Source organism: Myiozetetes cayanensis, unplaced genomic scaffold, assembly GCF_022539395.1.
Source record: "Myiozetetes cayanensis isolate MyiCay16 unplaced genomic scaffold, myiCay2020 scf4, whole genome shotgun sequence".
NCBI lineage: Eukaryota > Metazoa > Chordata > Aves > Passeriformes > Tyrannidae > Myiozetetes > Myiozetetes cayanensis.
In genome coordinates, this window is record NW_026087631.1 from 64,061,428 (window position 1) to 64,078,977 (window position 17,550).

Sequence of the window (17,550 nt, forward strand, 5' to 3'; positions counted from 1 at the left end):
GCGCTGCCGCCAGCATGGCCGAGCCAGAGACAGGGCTGCATCAGACTGAGCTCTCCCCTAAGAGAGTCCCAGCACAGTTACAATCACAGCAAGTGTCTGGTGGGATCTAGTGACCAGCTTGGTACTGCCTTCAGGCTTTGCAGAGCCAAGGCTATGGCTCCTTCACCTTCATCCATCCTTCCTTCCACTCATTCACCCATCAATCCACCACCATGCATGCATGCACGCACCCATCCTTCCACACACCCATCTCCCTGCTGGAGAAGACTCTGTGGGGCACTGGACAGGTAATTTGCTAAAAAATGGAGCTTTTTTCCCCCAGGATGAACTACAGCTTGATAGCATCTCTGCTCCAGGTGGTGCTCACAAGCAAGGCACATGGGGAGAGGACAGACTCCAGCTAAGTGCTTTACTGCATCCGTTGCCCTCACATTGGGTCCCTGTGAGCCCTGCCCTGATGGAAGTTAATTCAGAGCATCTGGGGCAGTGACATTTTCCTAATGCGAAATTATTAATCAGACAAGGAAAGTGCATTAATTGTGACTACGTGCCACCTCCAGCCTCTAGGCTGCAGTGGGGCACAGGCAGGCCTCCATCCTCCTGCCTGTCCAAGAGGTGTCAGGATGCAGCCAGAGCTTGAGAACACATGGGATCATCAAGGGCCCATGAAAAGGAGGATGTGACAACTCCCCATCACAGCCTGGGTGTCACACAGGGTGGTGACAACCATCCCCTTTCCGTCACCGAGGGTTTCCAGAGTGGGCATCCCCATTGAACCTTCTCAGGATGTCCTGAAGGCCAATTTTTGTTTTTCCCACCCTCCTGGAACGATGACGCTATGGTCTCAAGACCCAGGGTAGGCTCCAGGGTGTCTATGTTCCCATCACTTCTGTCCCCATGTTCTTCCCATCTCAGCCAGCACGATGCACGGAAGCAGACAGACAAAACCATCCACTGCAAACAGAGGGGAAATAACACCCAGAGCCTCCAGTCATCATGAAATGAACATTTAATGAAGACAGTCTCTCCTGGTGCGTGTGTGTGTGTGTGTGTGTGTGTGTGTATGTGTGTGTGTGCATGTGTGCGTTGTCTCTGTGTGAGCTTAGTTTTATCCCCTCTATTACTTTTTTTTTGATTCTTTTTTTTTTTTTTTATATATATACATCTATAAAAAATTCAAATACAGCATGTCAACAGTGGGAATACTAGGACGTACGGTATTAAATACTGCGCTTGGGTCCAGGCAGGGGCAAGAGGAGGTGTCTTTACAAAACAGGACTTGGGGCAGGATGGGGAGGAGAGCAGAGCAGGCACGGGGACAGCCGGGGACAGCAGGGGACAGCAGGGGACAGGTCTGCAGTGCTCCAACTCTAAAGGCAACACCAGAGCTATTCTGCTTTTTTTGGAGAATGAGACAAAGACATCAGTGGGGGGTGATTCCCTGTATCCAACATGGTTAAAAGTTTTGGGGTGATCTTGGGGCGGGGTTGGGGGTGGCAAAGGCTCCTGCAGGGTGCTGTGGAGAAGGAGGTGGAGGGACAGCTCTCCCAGGTGCTCAGCAAGGGGCAGGAGGGTTTTATCGGTATTTCATTTCCTTTTTTTCCACTAAAACCCTGCCAGCTCCCTGCTCCCCATCACACCTGTGAAAGCCACCAGCTGCCCCATCCATCATCCCCTCGGAGGGGACCAAGACCCCCTGACCTGTGCACCACTCCAGTTTCGCCACACGGTCGAGAGCTCAGGGGAGCGAGTCCAGTCCTTGGGGGACCCCCCTTTTTCTGTAAGGGGGTGCACAGCTTGGAGCATCGTTCCCCTCACCACCCCCCCATTTTCATATCCCCTTTTCTCGGTGCACCGCTGCGCAGGGCAGCGGGCACGTCTTTGGCGTGGGGGGGTTAGCTGTATGAGTGGGGCCCTCAGCTGCAGTGCGGGGCCCAGGCTCGCTTCACTTTGCTGGGCAAAGGGGGACGGGGATGTCTCCTTCCAAGGTCTCCTTGCTCCGGGCTGGGAGAGGATTTTGCGGCTCCCCAGGGGATGGCAGCGGCTCTGTCCTCCTCCGAAGCGATGGCGAGAAGCGTGATACGTCCTCAAATGTGTGCAAAATCGAAGAGATAAGAGACTCAACAGGGGAGTGGGGCAGTGGGGCGGGGGCGGTGGCGGTGGTGGGCGGTGGGGAGGCGTCTGCACTGGGCTGCGATGGATGGACAGATGGAGATCTGCAAGGCGGGAGGAGAAGGGTCATGGTCCCGCTCCTCACCAGTGGGACACACCAAGGAGAATTTGATCTTTTCCCACGGGGTAATTTCAGCCCTACCCAGAAATCAGGTGCCCAAACACATCCCTTCCACCTCCCCCTTGGACCTTCCCCATCCTCCCCTGGCTGCATGCCACTGTCACTCCTCATGTCACCACTAATGCCACATGTGAGATGACATAGTCAGAGGGGAGCAAAGGACCTCATGCCCACTGGGGGCTTCTCCTTGGACACCTCCTGGACACCAAAGGTTGGGTGGCACGTTCTTTCTCTCCCAAAAGCAACAAAGGTGGCTGTGCCAGGATCCACCCCCCAGTCTTTGGGCAGCTTGGGTACAGTGAAAAGACTTTTAAGTGGGACACTCATGATACAGCAGCCCTAGTCTGTAGAGGAACAGGAAATTTTGTGGTTCTTCAGGCTGCCAGCTCCACTCTAAGCCAAACTAAGGACATTTTTGAGATGCATCTGTGAATTTTCTGAGCTCAGACAATTTTTCTCCCATCACTACGCAAAGGCCTTAGATTTTCACGTGGTTCCTTTGCCTCTTGAAAAATCAGCAGTGGGGGAGAAGGGCTGCTGAGAACAAGACATCAAAGACTGACCCCTTTGCCAGCTTTGTCTGAAAAGCCATTTTTGAGATCTCCACCAGAACATCCATTTGGAAAAGCCATCAGATTTGGTGCATTTACAAAAAACTGCAAGAAAAACCCAAATTACTTGTTCTCTTTGCCCATCACAACCTGGCTGAAGCATCACCTTCCCAACAACACCAGAGGCCCTAGGGTCCCCATGTCCCTGCACCTGAACCCCACCCCTTACGCCTCTGGTTTGGGAGATACTCACTAAATAAAGAGGACACTATAGGCAGCCACAACCAGTCCAGCTGTCCAACACACTGCCACGGCCCCGCTGCCCACCACGGCCCCCTTGTCGCAGATCTTGGTGGTGGGTGGCGCCATGAAAGAGGAGGTGCTAGCGCTTGTTGTCTCTGTAAGGAGGGAGAGTGGATGATGAGGGGAGCTGGAACGCCCTGGGATGCATCCCAGAGGGGCAGCCCTGCTCTCCTGTGGGTGGGTATAGCACACTGTCCCATCCCCAAATTGCCCTCACTGTTATGCCACACTAGTGCTGAGCAAGCTGGGCAGAGGCGGGGATGATTCAAGGGATGGTGAGATCTATGAGACCTTCCCTGATGTGGCACTGGACCTACTGCTTGGAGATGCTTGTGCTGTCAAGCAGAGCTGGGTATCCCTCCCATCATCATCCTGCCCAGCTGGGCTACTCTGAGCACCATCTCTGTGGGAATTTTAGCTAATAAGTCATGATGAGCCACATCGCTCAGCAGAGAGCATCCCTCACCCACAGAACATCCCAGACATGCCTGTGGCTGCTGGGCTGGCTCACAGAGATTGTCCTCCTTTGTACTGGACCAATGGGTTATCTGTCCCTGCACAGGGCTGCAGCATTGCAGGGAGGGCTTGTACAGGCAGTCAGACTGGGGCAGCTTTGGCCACACCCAGAGTACCAGAGTACCCATGCCCAGACAATCTGGGCTGATTGCTGAGGGCCAAAAGGGTCTGTCTTGACATCTTTCAGACTCCACTGAGGTCTCACAGAGGGACTCAGCCCTGGGGTTGGAGTGTCCCACACCAGCCCTGCATGGTTGCACCAAGCTGCCTGCACAGGGAGCAGGCAGGTGCTGCTGGAAGTGGTATTTACACTTAGCACAATGCAGGTGGGTGTAACAACAAAACCAAATCCCTGACGCCAGCACTGCTGCAAGATGTGCCTGCACTCCTTGAGGGGTTGATCCCCCTGGGAATGGGGGACTGCAAATCTCTGCTGCTGCTTGAACTTCCCAGTGCTCTACTGTTTCTAAAAGTGGGGGTGTCTCTGCACAGGAGTCAGGGGAACCAGTGCAGGGTCTGCTCCATCTCTTCTGGGAAATGGAGGGCTGATAACACCCATTTGGACACAGTCCCAGCCCTTTCCTAGAAACAGAGACTTGTTAACTTTGTGGCTTTTATTTTGAATTGGCATTACTCCGAGCCATTGTGAGGGGTCGGAGGTATGGAGGTGGTAGAACTGGAGAGGGGAGGGAGCGCTGGAAGGGGACAGCATTAAAAGGGAATAATAATAATAATGATAATAATAATAATAGTAATAATAATAATAAATAAAAATGAATGAATAAATAAATGAACAAACAAATAAATAAATAAATAAGCAATGCCCATCTTTGTTGTCCCACCCCAAGCATCCAGGCAAGAAGGATGCTGGACCCAAGTGAGCTGAGTCAGCATTCCTCAGACCATGGTTGCACCTGCTGACAGGAAAAGTGTAGAGTGAAGGGCTGCAGCTTCCCAGGTGCTCAGGGGATATCCTCATCTGGGGACAAAACTTGCACAGAGCTAGAGAGGAGGTTTGTCCTGGGTTTGTCCTGGCTGCAGGCATAGCATGTTCGTACTGGGAGGGGGCTCTTACCTGTGATCTGGGCCTCTGTGGTGAGATGCTTGGGCTCCTCCGTCCAGGGGGTGGCATGAACAGCCACACTCCAGTCGCTCCACGTGCCAATGTCGTTGTCTTTGGCTGCCACCTGGATGATGTACTCCTTGCCAGCGTAGGCATCCGTGATGGTGTGTGACGTCCCATCCGACAGCTCGACCTGAGGGCAGCAGTGGGGAGGCAAGGGTGGTCAGAAGGTGGTCAGCATGTTTAGCTCAGCTAGGGGACGTTAACAAGATTTGGCAGCACTTTGGGAAATACCGGGGGGCTGGGGGGAGAGGCATGAGCCCTAGGCAGGCATGCAAGGGGAAATGCTCCATGTGCAGCGAAACCAAAGGTCTAGAGGCCCGGTCCTGCTCCCAGACTTGTGGTGCCTGAGTGGAGCAGCTTCCTCTAGAGGTCACCAGAAACTAGCAGATGTGTGTGCAGGCTCCCTCAGACATGTTAGGGAGTTGGATATCACAGGCAGTGGATGGGGCGTGCAACACACTTTCTGGGCAACACTGCCAGTGCTGGGAGGCATCCCCACCAGCAACATCTCTGTCCATCCCGCTCCTGTGCCTGTGGCATCCCACTGTCTTTGTTCCCATCCCTCTGGCTGGGCCTTTGGACAAGGATGAAATTGTGTCCAGCTGTCTTTCCTAGAAAATTTTCCCTCTGTCCTGTTGTCACTGCTGGCTGGGCCACAAATGGTCCTGCCCAGGCTGTCCTTCCTGCTGCAAAGTCCAATGGTTTAACCCCAGACTGTGTCCACATCTTCTGGGGATCTCTGGTCCACTTGGAGCTCAGCTTAAGCACAGAGGGATGTAGGTGCTCAGCAGAAATGCTCCCTCATGGCACAGATACTGGTGCCCAAACATGCCTGGCTGACCGAAGGGGAGGGCTCAACACCCAAGGGACCTTCCAGGGATGAAGCCAGACTTGGCCTTGCGGTCCTGAGGGTGTGAAGGGGACGAGAGCAGGAGCATCCTGCAGAGGCTACATGAGAGACTGCCCTCCACCCCATCTCTCAGACTGAGGACCAACATGCTGCCAGCTTCATTACCCCACTGTGCTGCCTGTGCATGGCAGGGGGGCGGGGAGAGGGTACATAGCACCCCTTGTCTGCCCTGTACCCTGCCTAGACACAGTGATAATAAAAATGCTGGAGGGATAAGGGGGTGGTGTGAGTCTGATGCAGCCCATCTGTGAGCACCAGTGATCAGCCAGGGGCTCAAGCTCAAGCAGAACAAGCAGCACTTCATGGATGGGGGGAACTTCATGGTGCAAGCCACGCAGAGACGTCCACACGTCCCCAGCCACCCAGAAGAAGGTCAGGCACAGGATCCCACTATCCTGGGGAGCACCAACAGCTGAGTTTTATTAGGAACTCTGTTCAATTACAGGAGTAAGATGAAAACTGCTGCCTGGTCCTTGAAGCCCAAAGAAAGAAAAGCCGCACGGTTGGGGTGCCCAGAAGGTACCTGGGCCAATGCATCTGTGGGATGAGGCTGTCTTGGCATTGTGGCTTTACACACACAGAGATGGTGTGCACACCAGAGATGTAGGTGCACACCAGTGGCTGATGTGGTGAATGTCATCACCCAACTGCTTACAGGACTACCTGAAAAGCAGGAACCCACCCTGAGAAAGAACAAGTCTTTTTCAGAAACCACAGTGAAGCACATGCAACAACCTTGCACAGATGTAATCCCTTTGGCATGCAAACTGCAGCCCTCTCCTTCCCCACTCCGGGCTTTTACAGTCTTTGTGGGGGATTCCTTACCAGGCAGAGAGGCAATTTTGCTTTCTTGCACCAGGTGAGAGCTTTTTTTCCTATTCCCACTTTCAGGGCTGCATCCAGCCTTCCACCCAGCATATCAGGGCCCTTGGGCTCTTCACTTCCAGCTGCTCCTGCGGCCCAGCCCTGGCCCATAGGAGCCCCACATCTGGAGCACATCTGGAGGCAGACCCGACTGGTCTCCCCCGCAGCCGACAGGGAGCAAAGGGCCTCCTGCTGCCGGCGAGGCATGAAGTGCTACCAAAACTCGGCAGCACGGAGAAAGCCGTGTGTTCATCTCACTGCTGCAGATTTTGGGGCTGGATGGGGGTCCTGACTCTCCTCACACCACCAACTCAGGGCTGACACCCATGGCCGACACCCACAGTGCTGGTGGGATGCAAATGGGGTGCCACCGGTTTCACTGCAGGGTTGTGCCAAGCTGGCATGTGCCTAAGCACTGCACCACCATCAGCAAAGCCTGAGTCCATCTCTATCATCCAGGGGACACCTTCCCACTGTGACACGGGTCTCACCATAGGGTCTGACCTGTTGGCATGGAGGCAGTTACTCAGGGTGCCTGCCAAAAGGATCCGAGATCACAGCCTGGCTGGGGGAGCCTGATATGGGGGACAGATGAACACAGTGACCCTGGTGGGGCTCCATGCAGGGTCTCCCTCAGTTTCCAGCAAACTGAAAAGGCTGAGAGCCAACCCTGGGGTCAGAGGTGCTGCCTCCTGACCAGGTTACAGGGTTAGCTCACAGGTCCCCAGCAGTCTATACCACGGGGGTGGCTGCTCCCATCCTGGGGGATAGGCACAGTCCACCCTGCCAGAAAAGGGTTCAGGACTGTTTCACTTATTGGGTAGGTGAAAACTGAAATCTTGCAAGGTCTGGGCAGAAGGGAGGATGGGGAAAAGATAAGGAGGATGACAGTTCCTCCTGCAGCACAAGGCTGTGCATCCTCCCAAGATGCAGGGAGTCTTGGCTAAGACACATCCCACCAGCTCCACCAAGCTCCAGCCTTCCTCAGCTCCTCCCTGCAGTCTCGTGGCATGATGAGGCTGTGTCTGCCTCCCACACCTTGGGATTCATGCCTTTGCCGGTGGCTCCAGTCACTGCTCACCAGGTGTACTGCTTGTGGGCACAGCGGGATGGAGTGCCCGTACAGCACCGTGCACACCAGACAGGGGGGACCTACCGGGAGGAGGCCAGCCCAGAGCTGTTGGTGGCATCCACCAATGTGGATGACAGTGCTAAGGTGTTCAAGTTAAAAACTAATCCTTAATGACAATTGTATGAAACAAAAACTCCCTGCAGACCTGGATTGCTCTGTGCTACACTGGGGGTGGCTTGGAATAAGAGAATAAAGACAGGGCTCTTAAAGATGCTGGGGTTATCCAGCTGGTGTGTGGCTCTCTCCAGGTCTTTCAGCATCCTCTGAGCCCCCATGGCTCCTCTCTGACACCTGCAGCAAGCGGGTTGCAGGCAGGCCAGCCCTACTGGGATCCCAATGAAAACCAGGCTGCTTTTCCATCCAGGAGCATTTTCTCTATCCCAAAGATCCTTGCCAGCTCAGTGCTTCCCTTTGGGAGCAATTCCTGCCTCTCCTCACCCAGAAACACAAACCAAACCTGAGCGTTTGCAGATGGTGTGTCACAGGCACAACTGGGTCAAGCCTGTGCCTTGCCTGGGAGGGGGGAATGTACCCCCAGGACCCAGGCTGGAGAACCTGGAGGACCTTCCTTGTAGGACCTGGGAGGATGCTGCCCTAAGCTCTGCTCTACACAACAGATAAGGAGAGCAGGCGTGGACGACATCATCCATCTCTCCCCACACATATGACCTCTGGACACAGAATCTGAGCTGGGCAGCCAGGGACGCATCCAATATTTGCCATGGGGGGTGAGAAAGCCCATGGCTCAACGCAGAAGTGCCACAGCAGATGGGAAAGCACATGGGGACTGGCTCCAACTGGATACAGACAGGGAGAGACGGCAGGGAAGACACACTGGGGAGGCTGTGGGGGTATGGATGGACACACAGCATCAAAGGCAGAGAGAGAAATTCCTTAATCCCCGACCCAGCCACACAGAGACAAAAGTTGGAGGAAGGCTGTGCATGGTAATTTTTTTGGCCGGGGGGGTGGGTTTGCGTGTCGCTGGCTGCCTTTGTGCACCTGCCAGAAGTCACTCCGACTGGCTGTGAAGTGCTGCCCAGATTAATGAGGGATCAGTAGCCAGTGCAATGCAGAGCTATTAGCATTGCAAAAAAAAAAAAAAAAAAAGAAAAGAAAAGAAAAAAAAAAAAGAAAAGAAAGAAAAGAAAAAAGAAAGAAAAAAAGAGAGAGAGGAGATAGAGGAGAGAGAAACGAAGGAAAAGCCCTTGAACACAGTAATTCAGACAACAGCTTGCTGAGGACAGCGTGGGCTGGGATCCCATTCCGTGCCATGGTCGCATACCCCAGGCCAGCCTGTTTGGAAAGATTATGGATCTGCTGAGTGCCCACCCACAGTCCCAATCACCAGGATGAGCCCAGGGGCTGGTGCCATGTGTACAGGAGGGGGACAGACAGTCACCCAGGGCAGGCTGGGGGGAGGATTGACCCACACTCAGCTTTTGCCCTGTCCATGCTGGTCCCCACTGTGCTGGAGACCTGGGTACATCAACAAGAGCCATTCACACTCCAACACAGAACATACATGTGTGCCCTCATTCCAGTCCCTGACTGCAGTCTGGTGACACTGCCTTCCAGTGCTCAGCACAGCGGGAGTTAAGGAAGCCTTCCCTCCTTCCATGATCCCCCTACCCTGCTCCCACAGCCCATCCTGCCAGGGTGCCCCGCAGTAAAAAAGATGACTGTGTTCTGTTCCCATGTGGGCTCTGCTCCTGGTCTGGTGTGACCAGGTAGCAATTATTTGTGAACAAGGTGATGCACAGGCAGGTCTGAAGCCCAGATGGCCTTTGGAAGGGGATGGGTCAGGGAGGAAAGAAAACCCCAACCCTCCCTGCCCTGGCAGCTGGGATGGGGGTTGGTGTGTGTTGAAAGGAGGTGGAGGGGGATCAGATGCCTCCTTCTCTGCATCCCACATGAAAATGTGTTTGCTGGCTCCCCTGTGGCGGCACTGGCTCTGCTTTCCATTCCTTGACACCTCCTGCTTTCCAGCGCAGCTCCCAGTGTGGGAAGGGTGTGCTCCATGGGCAATACGGGGATGGGGGCTGGCACCCCTCAGTCCCATGGCAGGGATGCACCACCTCTGTGCATGCCAGGACAGAAAACACGCACCTGTCCCAGGTGCTGTATCAAGCCTGGATTCGTCTGCCATCCCCAAAATAAAAGGAGCACCCTGGCTATCGCAGGGCGAAGCTGATGTGCTCACACAGCCTATGCTACCCACAGCAGGCATGGGAATGTTGAAGGAAACCCCTCGTAAGAGCACAGGTGGGTGTGCCATGCACCTGGCATCCTTGCAGCCTCCTCCTCCTCCTCCTCTGGGTGCTCCTCAAGTTGTCCTGGATGATGGGGGAAATAGGAAGTGCGACAGGGATAGGACACCCCAGTGGGCTTGATTTCACAGCCACTTCTCCCCACAACAAGCATCCAGATCCTGCTACTGGGCTGAAATGAGCTTTGCAGGGACTCAGTTACACAAGCAACTGCTGCTACATGTGCCTTCAGTCCCTGGGAGTGCAGGGGGGATCCCAGCAGGCTCTCATCTGCCCTGGGGAACAAGCTAAACCAAAACTGTAATCCCCAAGCAAGCTGCTCCACTGCTGGAAGTGCAGGAGGGTCACTGCAAACAGCCACTGCAGCCTGCAAAAAGATGTCACCATATGGAAAATAAATGCTTTGCTTTTTCCCTTTCAAAGCCACGTCTGGAGAGCAAACAGGTCTGACACTCATTACTAACAAAGAAGCCTCCAAAAACTCCCTCCTTCCACAGTACTTCAGGAATCAGCTGGGCTAACCACAGACAAAACTTTCTACCTGGACACTGGAGTAATTAAAAAAGTGAATGATGGGAATGGGAATGGGAAAAGTGAATGATCCCCTATTTTTCTCTGCTAGCCAGGTAGTGGAGGATCCAGGCAGGGTCTGAATTGTGCTCCCTGCTGTCACCCCCTCCTGAAAAGGCTGCTGTGGTGCTGGTGCACATAGCCCAGCCCTGCTGTGGGTCTGGGAGCACGAGCTATGGCAGGGCTCCTCTTCAGCCAGGGCTGTTTCACACCAGATGCAGCTGAACAGATCCCTCCCAACTCAAAATAAAGAACATCTTTGAAAGCAGGGCTGTAACTCCGCTAATAACAGGACTCTCTCTCCAGATGTGTTGGCTCCTCCGGCCAAGTGACAACTGGCAGAGCTCACTTTCGCTTGTGGCTACAGGGAAGATGGGGTACGGGATGCTGAGGGTGCTCAGCAACAGACCTAACCCCGCCTAGCACTGACATATCTGCTCACACATGCATTCACCACACTGACACAGTGGTCTGGGGGTGAAAGCAGCTTGTGCATTGGCATGGCAGGGCACAGGCACCTGCCTGGCATGGTCTGCATGAGAGCAGGGAAAGCTGGGCTTGCTAGGACCTTCCTACCTGCCTGTGGCTGTGAACATGCAAGTGAGTATAGTGCATGCATGAGTGCTCTGCTGCTCAGTGGCACCTTTACAGCTGCCAGGTGCTTGGTACTTTTAGGTCACTTGCAGTTTCCAAGTGGCCTGAGAGCACCCAGACAATACCAGCCACGGGTCCTGAGCCTCAGCTGTGTCCCTGAGGCTCAGGGAAGGGCGGATGGGACAAGTGATTTCTGAGTATTTCCCACCTCCATCTTCTTCTCAGACACCCTCTGCTCCAGCCCTGCCTGCCCCACACTGAGCTGAGAGCAACACTATTACAGCCTCAACATTTTGCTCCCACCTATTAATTCAATTCTTTTTCCTCTTCTTTTTTTTAATCACTGACTTTGCAGCCAGGAGGGGAAGGGAGAGAAATGCTGCAATAAAAGCTACCAGGCGTGAAGCTGTAACCCAGCTCGCTCAGGGTGACCTCCCTGCCAAGGTTGCCTCGAGAGGAGGGGGAGTAGAGGAGAAGCAGCAGAAGCACGGAGGGGATGCAAATGGGCACAAAGAAGCATGCCTGCCTCAAAGTGCAATTGCCACCGTGCCGGTGGGGATGCTGTGTGCCAGGCAGTGGCACTAATTACTTCCCTCCCCAGCTCTCTCCATCCCTCTCCCTTGCCAGTCACCAGCAGGATACGCATTCGCTCGCATTTTCAGGTTATTTCAGGCTGCTCCAAGGCAGGAACTTCCATGGACAGCCTGTGAGATTCACCTGTTTGGCAAAAAAGTGTTGCTTTGCCCTGGGAGATTGAGCTTGAGCCCTCCCTGGCAGCCGGTGAACAATGCTGTCCTCACACCAACAAACCCAACACTAAATATTTGGCAATGCCCACAGACTTCCCACTCCTGCCCCCAAATCCCCATCATTTGCCCAGATCAGAGCAGGCACATATGTCTCTATTTTTTTTTTTTTGCCCCAGCTCTTAAAATCCCATTACTGTGGGAGCACCTCTGCTTGCTTTTCCAAAGAAGGATGTTTCCAGACTCTGCAAATGCTCACAAACGTGGCTCTAATGCTTCAAAAACAGAAGAGGAAGGAGAGAACCCAACCACATTATTAGCTTTAAATATCTCATGACCTTTTACTGCAAATCTCAAGATCTGAGGCGCAGCCCGCCTCACGGTTCGTTAACATTTCATGTTGTCAGCGCGGCCAATGGGTTCAATTAGACTTCGCGACGGCATCTGCAAATTGCTGGCAGCCCACGGGAGGAAATCCTCCCTCAGTCTGGCCACCAGCTCTGAAGCTGTGTAAGAAATACCTTCTTGAGCCTTGCCACATTCCCAGGATGTGCATCGAGCTGATCAGTGCTCAGCACACGTGACTGCCCTCCCAAAGCTGCGAAAAGGGGAGATTCTGCTCCAGAAAATGCTATGGGAGGGGAGAAAACTGGGTGCAAGACCTGCTCCGGGCTCCCCAAAGATGCTCATAATGGTGTCTGGCCACCCGCCTGCATCTAGGGGCGAATGTGCAGATGTGCTTGTGGGGAGATCACAAGTGTTAGTGCGGCGATCGCTGCTGTTGTGAGTTAACTGAAAGAGCCTGTAAAACCAGAAACAGGCTATTAGCAACCCATTAGGAAAGGGTATCCAGTTCCAGCCTAGGTAAGCCATTAGAGGAACATCTGAAAGCATTGGGAGAGCTCGCTTGGGGCCAGGATGGGGCTATAAAACAGAAGAGGAAACCACGCTAATCTGGCTTGAATTACAAACTTAAAAGCGGGAGAAAAATAAAGGATACCCTAAACATTTAATGTTTTATATTTAGGAGACAGAAGGGGAGATTCTGCCAAAAGGAGGGAATAAAAAACCTGTTTAGGCTACAAATATCCATCTCTCTACTGGCAGCAGAGAAACCACCAGCCCCTCTTCCAGAAAGGGAAGAGCATGACTTTAAAGTTCCTTGAGTTTCAGAGTGAGCTCGGTGCTGGTGGGGTGGAGGGGAGTCTTTGACCACATGTGACATGGGGTGACATGATGTGACATGATGTGACATGGCTGCACCTCCAACAGCTACAAAATGCCTGTGCCCACGTTTGAGGAAGCTGCTGTGAGGTGGCATGATTGGGCACATGCTTCACTGCACGCCCATGTGAAAACTCATCATCATCCATGATAATAACTCCCAGGGGACATCACTGTAATTCCCAGAGCAAACTGCAACACGAGAGCTGCTAAGTGGCCTGAGCAGAAAGGCACTGCTGAGCAGGGGAAAGGGAGTGCAAATGGCATGCTGTGATTCAAACCCAATTTGCAAAGCGCTGGGAAGGGTATAAGGGTATCCCCCCAGCTCTGGGTCAGCCCCAGAGACTGCTTGATGGGGTGGGATGCTTTGGCCAAGCATCACTTGACTCTCTGGTGGGGGAAACTGCATTTATGGCTCGCTTGCACAGCGGCAGTCTCGATAAGATCCTCTGCTCCTGCCACGGACGGCTTCATCTTCTGGTGCCAAGCCCTGGCATTATTAAAATCCTGAAAGGAAGAGCCTGGAAGAAAGCAGACACTGATTGAATCAGGCCCTATGGTATTCGACAGCTCAACATCCATCTGATCCTATTAGTGCTCATTCAGCCCTGCCTGACGAGGTGCTGTGCATAAATCAGACCCTGCAAAGATAACGGGAGGTGGGGAGGTGAAAGGGGAGCTGCTTCTTCTGCCAAGAAACACCACATATGAGCGGGGCCTGCATGGATATTCCTGTCTCTGGGCAGCCTCCTGTGCTTCTTTGTGGGTTTGCCCCTGCAGGATGCTGGGCTTCCCACAGGGCTGCCAAGGAGATGCTTAAAATCCACAGCTGATGCAGAGGTGAGCTGCCATGAGGAGGCAGGAGCAGGCCTCAGCCTAGGGACTTCGGGCACACAGGGATGTGCCAGAACATGAGGCTACCCAGCTCCTCCTGACTGCTGGCAGGGACTTCTCCTCTCCCTACTGAGCTCCCAAGCTGCCCCATTGTTAGTATGAAGGTTGTGTGGGAATAAAAACCAAGGGCTTTTCTTTGCCAACAGCCAATGGGGACAGGTAGAGCCAAGCTGGGGGCAGCTTGTGGCAGGAGAGCTACACCTCTGTGAGAATTAACACACTGCCACGCAAGCACGACATGTGCTCATCCTTTCTCAGGGTATTTATCCCTTTGGGGTGAGACCCAACACCACCACCGTAGGACAAGCTGGATGGCTGGTCTAGGTTTGGCCCTCCTAAACCATGTCCTTCCCTTTTCTGTCTGGATTTGGGAGAACAGGTATACTCCACAAGATGATAAGAAATAAGTCAAGCAAAGAGTGCAGCGTGGTTTGGGCATGGTCCCAGCATGCTGACACTGGTGCGGTTCATTTTCGGGTGCAAATGCCTGCATTTGCAGGATACCCAGCTGGGCTAAGAAGGCTGAATGTGCCAAGGGGGTCTGGGGCCAGAACAGCTCCAGCTGCTGCAGCACTGCCATTCCCTGGTGTTTGGAAACTGATTGAATTAGGCTTCGCAAATAATTCATCTGATGAATAGTGGCAGTTTTCCTCAAATCATCTACAAATCAGATTTTTCATTACCCAGCCAGCAGGGCAGAGAGTCAGAAAACAAGGTTGGTACCTCACTTGCTGAATGCTTGCACTTGTTCACCAAGCAAATTATTCCCCAAACACTCTTCTCCATCCATCAGTGATAAGGAGCACATCACTTGCAAGGTGATTCTGATTAAAAGCAACACCCAGGACAACTGCACCTTCTCGAAATGCTTGGAGATGAACCCTTCCCAGCTGTCCTTGCACCTACCAGGAGATCTCTCTGTACCTTAGGATATCTTTATATAGGAGAAATCAAGTTTTTACTACCCAAAAACTGCCTTTTCCAACTAGGGTGTCCTTGCCACCAGTGTTGCCAACACCTCCATGTATTTCCCACTACCTCTGCCTGCCCAAGAGCACTGATGGACAAGCCACATCATCCCCTCAAGGCTCTGCAGAGAGGGGACTGTCGTGGCTTGACCCCACAAACATAGCACCCATTACCCAGTGATGGAGGGACTGGCCACCCTGAGGGTGTTGAGGTGGGAGGACCTCTCACTGGTATCCCACTGTTTTGGGTGCAAACCAGGGTAGTTGGCGGGATCAGGTTGTGGCAGAGTAAAAATATCAGCTTTTTCCACAATTTCCCACCTTGAAAAAACTGATGTTGTCTTTGATAATTCCCATTATATCTTCCCCTTTTTTGCACAGTTTCTACATTGGGGGAGTATTTCTCCCCCAAGTGAAAAAAAAGTACCAACAGAAAACTAAAACCCAAACTCCACCTCTGCCTTCTTACGCCTCAGAAGGCTCCACAGATGCCCTCCCACTCCCAGGAGGGAAGCAAAGGGCAGAGAAACAATCAGGAATACCCTCTGATTTTTGAAGCCATCAGCAAACACTGCAATTTGAAACATGACCCGCAGCGCTGCTTCATCAAAAAACCCAACCAATGCAAAAGGAAGAAGTCACTGAGACACCAACACGTTTCAGAGACACGACCAAAGCCTCCCATCCCCTCCCATGTTTCTCTCCCCAGGAAGAGCTGGCTGGAAGAAAATCTTGCTTGGCTCCCTGACACAGGTGAGGTGCCCAGGGACCAGGTGCTGCCTCCTATTTGTCTTTCTTTTTTTTTTTTTTTTTTTCCAAAATGCTTTACCAAGCAAAGCATCTAATTGGCTTTTGACTGGCCCTGCTCAGCAAAGAAGGAATGCTGGATGAGCCGTGCCAGTGTAGAAGCACCTCTCCTCGAGTGGCAGATTGCTTCCCTACACAAGTCGAGCACACAAGCAGCACGCAGAGGTAAAAAAAAGAAACAAAAAAAAAAAAACAACAAAAAAAGCCTGTTCGTTATCTTCCTGCAGTAACAATGAAATCTGTCCTCTGGGCTGCCAAGGATTTCACTGACTACTTTTTTTTTTAAAGAAACAAGAAATAAAAGTAAAAAATATGATAACATCGCAGCAATCACTCCATGACTGTGCTCTGAGTTACGGGGAGAGGTATTTTATCTCCAGTTCAAAATCTAAATGTGGCAGAGGCGCATTTAAATGTGGTGACATTTATACTTTAAATGCCTTTTACATCTCGTTGGCAAGTTTTATATAGAACATACGTATGGAAACTAGGTAGGGGCTGTGGATGAAAATGTGAAGCAGGGAGAGCCTGCAGAGCCATTTTTAGGCAGAGCGTGAGCTAAAAAAAAAGATGGAGCAGAAGGGAAAAGGGACAAGAGAGGTTGCCTGGTCAGTAACTTTACAGTTTTTTTGTCCCTGAACCCTGTTCACAGTGCAACTTATTCTCAGTCACCAGCTCCCCCTGCTCTGTCCCATCCCACACAGGGCAGCATCACTTACGTGTTGCCACTGGTCCAGGATGAGAGGCCGATACCGCAGGAAGAACTTGAGTGGGAAAGATTCAGGGTCAGGCCAGGACGAGGGGTTTTGCCATGATACCTCCAATCTCCGAGGGTTATTCGGCACGGGTTTGGCCACCACACTCTCTGGAGGGTCTGGCTTTACTGGAAGAGAAGAAAAGAAGGTGGTTCGTAAAGCTTTGGATGTGGCATCCTTCCTTTATACCCCTTGGCATAGCTGGCTGGACTTTGCACCAGGTGCTTTCCAAGGAGAGCAGCCAACATGCAGAACATCATTTTCCCAAACTAATTACATACAAATCCCCTTTTCTTGTCCAGGTATGTGGTATGGCTGTCCTGGATCAAAATATCACCATTAAGAAGGTGCCAGTGCTGGCAGAAACAACCTGGCCAGGGCAGAGAGCATCCCTCCTGGACAGGGCTAATGGGGTCAGGGTGAGGAGCCCACCAAACCCAAATCCTGTACTTTCATTGTACCTGTTGATTTCTGGGAGTCTGACCCACGTACAAACTCTCTTGCTTCAGAGTAATGTGGCAGAGTTTAGCCCTTGGGTTTAGGGCTGGGGTTTGGGGGATTCAAAGCACTGGCAGAACGTATTTGCTAAGGGGGAAGGCTTGCCCTGGTCACTTTCTACTCCAGGTCTCTCTCTCTCTGCCCTACTCTACTTTTGGGATACAGGGATTTTTCTTGCTACCTGACATGTATTTCAAGTGAATATTAATTGGCTGTGAGCTATGCAACATGCTTTGATGTTGCAGTTACTTTCAGAGTGCCAGAAGCACATCACAGACAGGCTGTGATGAACATCGCTGCCTGTTGCAGAGCAAGCCTTGCTCCTTGCCAAGAGTTTGATCAATTCCTGACAGATCAAATTCCCAATTGCAACAGCAAAGCTAAAAAAATTTGTGTACACCCATGCTTCTCCTTTGCTCATAGCCAGGGAGGAGCTGGACACAGGCAGCTGGGCATGCAGCTGTGCCAGAGGTGAAAGAGGGCTCTCTGTACACTCTGAGAATAGCAATGCACGTGAGTCCTCATGTCC

At 52.5% G+C, this 17,550-nt stretch overlaps 1 protein-coding gene across 5 annotated transcripts in view; it reads right to left on the minus strand.

Annotated features, from left to right (window-relative positions):
• Window positions 1-991: 991 nt before the first annotated feature.
• The window catches only part of CNTFR (ciliary neurotrophic factor receptor), a 202,704-nt gene continuing 186,145 nt past the window's right edge, over window positions 992-17,550 (minus strand). For all 5 annotated transcript variants that reach the window (XM_050329558.1, XM_050329562.1, XM_050329561.1 and 2 more), the window contains 4 exons: window positions 16,488-16,651; window positions 4,739-4,919; window positions 3,098-3,242; window positions 992-2,216 (listed from right to left, as the gene is read on the minus strand). In XM_050329558.1, coding sequence (XP_050185515.1) covers window position 2,216; window positions 3,098-3,242; window positions 4,739-4,919; window positions 16,488-16,651 — 491 coding nt within the window. In that variant the 3' untranslated portion in view covers window positions 992-2,215. The remainder of the gene's footprint in view (window positions 2,217-3,097; window positions 3,243-4,738; window positions 4,920-16,487; window positions 16,652-17,550) is intronic.